At 34.4% G+C, this 8,323-nt stretch overlaps 1 protein-coding gene across 1 annotated transcript in view; it reads left to right on the forward strand.

Moving 5' to 3' along the window:
• Positions 1–3,458, forward strand: part of LOC110446572 (transforming growth factor beta receptor type 3-like) — a 34,368-nt gene extending 30,910 nt beyond the window's left edge. The window contains exon 13 of the mRNA XM_021491779.1: positions 526–3,458. Within this exon, the coding sequence (XP_021347454.1) occupies positions 526–623 (98 nt within the window). The 3' untranslated portion in view covers positions 624–3,458. The remainder of the gene's footprint in view (positions 1–525) is intronic.
• The last annotated feature ends 4,865 nt before the right edge of the window (positions 3,459–8,323 follow it).

The raw sequence follows: 8,323 nt of genomic DNA on the forward strand, positions 1-8,323 counted from the left end.
TTTGTGATTTGAGTTACCCTACTTGCACCTGTATTTAGGTAACCCTACTTACACTTGAGTTACACTGCTTATAAGCGTTAAAAGTAACCCTACTAATCCATATTATCTATGCTGCCTACAAGGTTTTAAACTGTTTTTAAGTAATCACTGTTACAGTCAGAATATATAGCTCCATATAACTTATGCAAACTGTGGTATTTCTGTTTCTCAACGATTGTGTATAATTTATTGTTTGATTAACAGAAATGAAAATGATTCCTATGGTTAAAGGGACTTAACTCAAGAATACTGGTGTGCAACAGATCAAGTGGAGTCGGAAAGAGGGTTATGCCACTTGATCTGTTGCACACCAGTATTCTTGAGTTAAGTCCCTTTAACCATAGGAATCATTCTCATTTCTGTTAATCAAACAATAAATTATACACAATCGTTGAGAAACAGAAATACCACAAAGAGAGTTATGAATTCACACCACATAGATAGGATTGCCATTGAGATGTTACGTGTTGCCTTATCTGTTTATAGGTCCTATCAAGCATGCAGTTGCTTCCCGCGGCGGGGTGCTGTCAGGGAGCGGCGAGTCTACACCGATGTCCACTGCGCCTATCACCATCAACTCATAGTAACATTGACTGTGGTCAGAGCTGCAAAGGGTGGGACTGACCACTGCTGGCCTCGTGTGAGACATATGTCCATTCTTTGGTCAATTGATGATACAGTCAAAACAAATCAATTTTACGGTAAAACGGGTAGCCTAGATGTGCGCTGATACATCAGGTATGATTTCTGATCGAAGTTTGTACTTGGTCAGGACATTTGTTGTCTGGGTTTGTGCTTGGTCAGTTAACCACTGATTCTGAGTCTGTCTCAGTTATATTATTATGGGGTTTTTTTCATTACGATTTTGTTTTTTTTCACTAAGTTATGCATATCTTGTTGATAGATGAACTCGTAGACCCCCATACCTAGTGCTGCATCATTATATATGATAGACTATGTAGGATATTTGCAATATTGTCCATAGCCAAGTTACGAAACTACCATCTATTTTATTTTATATACATACTGTATCTACTTATTTAAGCGTGCTAAAATTTTCAGGGTTTTGTTGTTTTTGTTTCCGTCATTTTGTCAAACTAAGTGAGTGCTAGAAACCTGAATGACATGACATTTTTGCCACTATATATATAGAATCTAAATCAAGATATGTACTGGGAATCACAGTTTCTCCTAATTATGATGGAATTTCTGAACCTACCGACTGTATCAGTCTTCTTTGCCTTCAAGTGCAGTGATCTTTGGTTTAAAAAGAGAATTTGATATCAATCAATGTTTGTGCTCATAAAATCTTTACAAAATTGGAAACAAAATGTATCCTATGATTCATTTAAGTGCTTATTTATAGCTCAACAAGAAATGTTATCAGAAAATTCCCAAACGTCAAATAATTTATTACCATAAGTTGCAGAGTTGATATGAGGAAAAATATTCTTTAATATATAGAGATGTTTATCACAAGTATTCTCAACATAACAAATTGACTACGCCACATGCTCGTTGAATCCCAACATAGTCAGCTGTTTGGAACTTGACCCTTTTGAAATGTAATTACCCAATACACAACCATGTGGCTATGTCTATGTGATGTGGTTTAAGTTCTGTGGTCAGATTAGCCTTGCATGCCCATGAATGATGAGATGTTTGTATGGACCATACTGAGAACAATGTAGAAATAGAACGGGTATTTATTGTATAAACTCCTTACCTCATACACCATACATATATGGTTAGGGTGTACTTATTCTCTTAGATTAATGCAACATATTGGTGCTTTGTAGTTTTTAAGATTTTGTTTTTGTCAAAAAAGCTATGTGTTGTTATGTTTGTTTCTGCTGTTATTGGTTGCTTCTGTTAATCCCTCCGAAATACAAAGTTGATTGGTCACATAAGCTCCTTAATTAGTGACTGAGAGAATGTATTGTCCAGTATTGGTAATCTCTCCATTGTTTGTAACTGTTTCTACATTGATCAATTGACAGGAGATCAATTCCATGTCTGTCCTAATTTTTGATATTGAATGTAGTATTGCTTCATTTCCCAACTTATTACTGAGATTACAGCAGAGGAAATGAAGAAAAGTTCCTATGACACGCCACCTCCTTTGAAGTGCTATTTCCCCATAAACTAGAAGCAGAAGCTGTGTAATTTAAAGTGTTACTTATGAATTTTGTTACTAATGGTTGCAAAGTGCTATTTGTGTTTTTTGTTACATCTGGCCTAGATTACTTCAGTCATGTATAATCATGTCTGGGTAACCTAGGTTACCACAGTCTAGGGCATTTTTGTCTAGCTTACCTCAGACATAAATCTAGTCTTGTGTTCCTGGGAAACCTTTGACAGTGATCATGTCTGTATAAATTGCTTTGGTTACCACAGACATGGATTGTGTCTAAGTTACCTTGGTTACAACAGACATGGATTGTGTCTAGGTTACCTTGGTTACCACAGACATGGATTGTGTCTAGGTTAGCGTGGTTACAACAGACATGGATTGCGTCTAGGTTACTTTGGTTACCACAGACATGGATTGTGTCTAGGTTACTTTGGTTACCACAGACATTGATTGTGTCTAAGTTACTTTGGTTACCACAGACATTGATTGTGTCTAGGTTACTTTGGTTACCACAGACATGGATTGCGTCTAGGTTACCTTGGTTACCACAGACATGGATTGTGTCTAGGTTACCGTGGTTACCACAGACATGGATTGTGTCTAGGTTACTGAGAGCTCCTCAGTCAGGAGATTGGTTATATAGGGTAGGGATAATACAAGATACAGGTTTGAGTTTTTCAATCTTTTGTATCTGTTTTATTTCCACCATTATTTCAACACTCACATCTCCGTGAAGATAATGAAAATGATTTTAATTTAGATTTCTGACGAACCTAATCAGTGTTTCAGAAATGTGTCGCGCAAAAACGTTTTTGGACATTAAATGATTTCATGTGATTGGGCGTTGCAGCCACATTAAGCTAAGGTTCACTGCTTCTAAGTCTAGTACAGGTGTATTATATTCAGACTTGCAAGTTTAGTACAATTGTATTGTTATTCAGACCTGTTATTCAGACAGGAAGAATCAAACTGAATATTTTTGTTGTTCTGTTATTTGATATTCAAATAGTGCTGAAGAAGACATTGTTAGTGAAAAATGTTCAATGACGCTTAGGATGTTTGTTACATGAGATTTATGGGAAGATGTTTACCTGTAGATCTGGAGTGATTTATGGGGAGATGTTTACCTGTAGATCTGGAGTGATTTATTGGGAGATATTTACCTGTAGATCTGGAGTGATTTATGGGGAGATGTTTACCTGTAGATCTGGAGTGGAAAGTTTCCTCATTAAGACAGTTTATACAAGCTTTCTTTCCTTTCTCATTTTATATGAAACTGATGTGATTNTTTTTTTTTTTTTTTTTTTTTTTTTTTTTTTTTTTTTTTTTGTTGAGAAGGATGTTTTAGAGAAATAATGTGTTAACTATATTTGACTGAAGATTATAAGTACGGGAAATGTTTAGTATTCATACATATAATGGCTTAAGATGGATGAAAGACAAGGTAATATGGGCCAAAAAGGGTTGTTAGTAAGAGCAAGGAAGATTAAACTCAGTGAAGTGATACAGATATTTCACCTGGTCATGTGATCAAACAGTGCTTTTCATTCTATACATTGATGGTCGATTTTCTTAAATCACGTCTTTAAATTTGTTGAAAGCCTACTTTTTACATAAATCAATTTCCTAGTTTTGCTGTTTCATAATTGAGATTTTATTTTTAATTGTTTGTTCATACCTTAATTTTCTTTTCATTTATATATTTGAAACATGCTTATTATTTTTTGGACTGAAATTACATAATTAAATTCATTATTGATAAGCCAATACATTGCCTTTTTAATTTCTCTCCAACCCAACCCGCCACCTACCCTTAGAATTCTAGCGAGTTAACCCTTAATGGAAGTATGGTGTGTAATTCAGTATAAATGTGTTATATGTTTGTTTGAAATGTTTATTTTCAAGACTTTTTTAATTATTGAATTTGAAGTCATCCTTGTCAAATCTCATAATAAGTATCAATCTCATTTTTTTTTCAAACGCAACAGACTGTATAAAAGTTGGAATTTGAGGTTCCTTAACGTGAACACCAGGTTCTTTATGAAATACATATAAGGAGAGAAAAAACAACAATTGTTGCAGGGAAAAAAATAAACTTTTCAATTGTTTTTGAAACATAATCCTTAAATGCACCTCTAAAATTATGTAAATTTTGCTGTCTTCATTTCGATATGAATACGTTGGTGGATTCTTATAGCCATGATTCAAACCATTGTTCTGGAACATTGTTTTTCTCATTGCACTCTGCCTTTTTCCCAAACACTTGGACAACTCACGGAACAATCTGTTATATATCTCTAACATTACTAAAATAAATAAGTTTTTCTTTTTAATCATACCCTTACAATGAAGTTACATGCATGGAAATCATGGTGTCCAGCCCTGGCCAGCTGTTTGTGTGTTAAAACAAACTTGTCTGGACTATAACACACAAACTTGCTGGACTGCCTCTCTTAAACTACTCGGTATATTTCAAATTAAGTCCTTCTTCACTTCATTACTATGCAAGGTAGTTTACTGCAGAATGTTGTTTTTTTTCATTTAGAGGTTTTGTATGCAGAGTTACGCCCCTTTTTCATTACCCCCCACCTACCCAATAATTCTGTCGAACCATGATCACACCCATTTTGGCTTTACAGTTTCTTCTGAATCTTCTACTGATAACATGTTGTCATTTTTAAACAGTTCAAGACATTTTAATTTAACTTGAGCATGCTTGCATCATTTACAACGGGTGTGCAATGCATATTAATTAGGTCATTGTGACCTTTATATCTAGGTCAAAAGGAAATCAAGGTATTATTTTCAGTAAAACAACTAGCTAAACATACTTATTTGAATCATGGCTATTAGTTGACTAACAATAGAGAACTTACCAGTTAGATATAAAGGATCCTAATTGGGGATGCAAAAAGACAAAAATGTCCACCTCGCTTTAGATTAAACAAGGACGCTGCGTGATGTAGTGATCAAAGCCTCTATTTGAAATGTTGTGAAGTGCACAATTTGCTGTTATTTAAATTAATTTATGTCTCAGTACCTGTTTCTTTTATCTCAAAAGTAGCTATTAGGAAACTCAATCAGGAAGCTGTAATGCCAACATATATTATGCACTGAAAATGGATACTGAAATTCGTAAGAATGTATATATATTTCGCCATCCAAATAGCTCAAATGACTTACCAAGTGATGGCTTTTTACAGTTGGGTTTACGGGTATTGTCAGCAGCCAAGAAAATCAGGTAGTATGATAAGTAATTGTTTTGCCAATATGATTGTTTTTTTAGGCAACTCCTGACTTCATGTCTTTTTCACAAATGTGTAGCATATTTCTTTATAATGGTGTGGTTATATTACTCATAGAAACTACCCAGCATTTCAAAATCAATTAGTATGAAATTTTCAAGTAGTTTGGATTAAGTTTTGATATTTTCAAGTTGATAGGGAAATGAATTGAGTTGATTTGAGAGAGTGCTAAGAACTGTGAAACTAACAAAAAGAACATATATATTTGTTATTATACTGAGATATCTATAAACCACACCACCAATGATAACCTGAACCCTGATTATACCACACCACCATTGATAACCTGAACCCTGATTATACCACACCACCATCGATAACCTGAACCCTGATTATACCACAGCACCAATGATAACCTGAACCCTGAGTATACCACAGCACCAATGATAACCTGAACCCTGAGTATACCACTCCACCATTAACCTGAACCCTGATTATACCACACCACCATTGATAACCTGAACCCTGATTATACCACACCACCATTAACCTGAACCCTGAGTATACCACACCACCATCGGTAACCTGAACCCTGAGTATACCACACTACCATTAACCTGAACCATGCTTATACTACACCACCATTGATAACCTGAACCCTGAGTATACCACACCATCATTAACCTGAACCCTGAGTATACCACAGCACCAATGATAACCTGAACCCTGAGAATACCACACCACCATTAACCTGAACCATGCTTATACTACACCACCATTGATAACCTGAACCCTGAGCATACCACAGCACCAATGATAACCTGGACCCTGAGTATACCACACCACCATTAACCTGAAGCCTGAGTATACCACACCACCATTAACCTAAACCCTGAGTATACCACACCACCATCGGTAACCTGAACCCTGAGTATACCACACTACCATTAACCCGAACCATGCTTATACTACACCACCATTGATAACCTGAACCCTGAGCATACCACACCACCATTAATCTGAACCCTGACTACACCACAGCACCATTAACCTGAACCCTGAGTACACCACACCACCATCGATATTTATGTTAACAAAGCTTGCGACCAGAAATCAAATTTATTTTATACAGAAAATGTATTCATTACAAATCCTTGTATTTTTTTTTTTTTTAAGTTTGTCATACTGATCATTAATTTCCTTCTTTATTTTTTGAGAATTGGAATTGATCATTGAATTCTCCTATTGAGGCCAACATTTTGTTTTTTGTTATAAAAATATATAAAATGTAGATGTGTAGTGAGGGCATTGCCAACCATCTATTCCTGTTTCAATCAATGAGCCTGCTTTTCAAAGTCACAAATCATTTCCTTACTATCTGGTTTACATGGTGGTTTTTTTTGAAATTTGAATGATCTGCTTTAGACAAACAATGATTTTCAGTTATTGACAAAATGTGATTCAACAATTAAAATATGAAAGCTTTTAGGGCTTGTTTAACAAAGATAGATGTGTTGTCCTTAAACCTGTGGAAAGTTAAAGTTCCCCAATTGCTATCATTTCAGAATCTAACTAATGTTTGCTTATAGAATCCATCTCGAGCTCAGTTCTTTTTTTGATGTTTTGAATTTTTTTAATGATCCTTAAATGATGCTTTCCTTAAACAAGTGCCTTTTGTAAAGTTAGAATTTTGAGAGTTAATATGATCTTGATGACCGGTGTTTTCTGTGTGGTTGTACTTTTAATGACCACAGCAGTTCTTTAACATAGCTACTTTTGATCAACTTTATCAACAAAATTATTTTTTCTTTTTTCTAAGCAAAACCAAACCATTTTGCCAGATTTTGGATTGACTGTAAAACCTTGTTATTGTTGTTTGTCAGGATATCCTTACTTGATATAGAAGTAGCTAAACCTAGTTATTATAGTAGCTATTCTTTGTTTACATACTTTTTTCTTAGATACCATTTAAAATTCTCTGCTGAGTGTGATTGCAAGTTTATGTGTGAATGAAAATTATATTCTCTTAAGTGAAATGATAAACCCTATGTCAGATTAAAATAATTTGTAAAGATTTTCTTCATCTTCCCTTTTATCAACCATGATGAAACACTAGTCCAGTCTTTTATTTCATAAATTGCATTGGTTACAGATTTCAATATTAATCAGAATAAAACACTAAAACATTTGAGTAGAAAACGAACAAAATTCACTATGATTTGGTTTAAAGAATTTAAAGTTTTAGAAGTTTTAAGCCGATACTAAGTAATTTCAATCAATGAAATAAATGTTTCTTCTGTTATCACTCAACAATTGAATTAATTTCCTATTTTGCAGTTTTTCCGAAAAATGATAACTTGGGAGTGATTGTTTTAGATCGTATTCTGATTATAAACAGGCTAGGTATATTTACTAAGTGTGTGCCAGTATGGTCACAAGAGTGAAAAAATGTGTAAAATTGAGCAATCTAGCTATGATATTAGGGGCAATAATATTAGCAGTGAAGTGTATTAGTGAAGGCAGCAACCCTATGTTACATGTTACTTTGATAGTGGTATTACATGTTACTATGATACTGGTGTAACATGTTAGTATAATACTGGTGTAACATGTTAGTATGAAACTGGTGTAACATGTTACTCCAGTATCATAGCAACATGTTACACAAGTATCATACTAACATATTACACCAGTATCGTACTAACATGTTACACAAGTATTATAGGAACATGTTATATTCACCAGTATCATAGCGACATGATATACTGGGTTCATAATTACATGTTACACCAGTGTCATACTAACATGTTCCACCAGTATCATAGTGGTATTACATGTTACTATGATACTGGGGTAACATGTTACTATAATACTTGCGTAACATGTTACTATGATACTGGGGTAA

This window comes from Mizuhopecten yessoensis, unplaced genomic scaffold, assembly GCF_002113885.1.
Source record: "Mizuhopecten yessoensis strain PY_sf001 unplaced genomic scaffold, ASM211388v2 scaffold2803, whole genome shotgun sequence".
Lineage (NCBI taxonomy): Eukaryota > Metazoa > Mollusca > Bivalvia > Pectinida > Pectinidae > Mizuhopecten > Mizuhopecten yessoensis.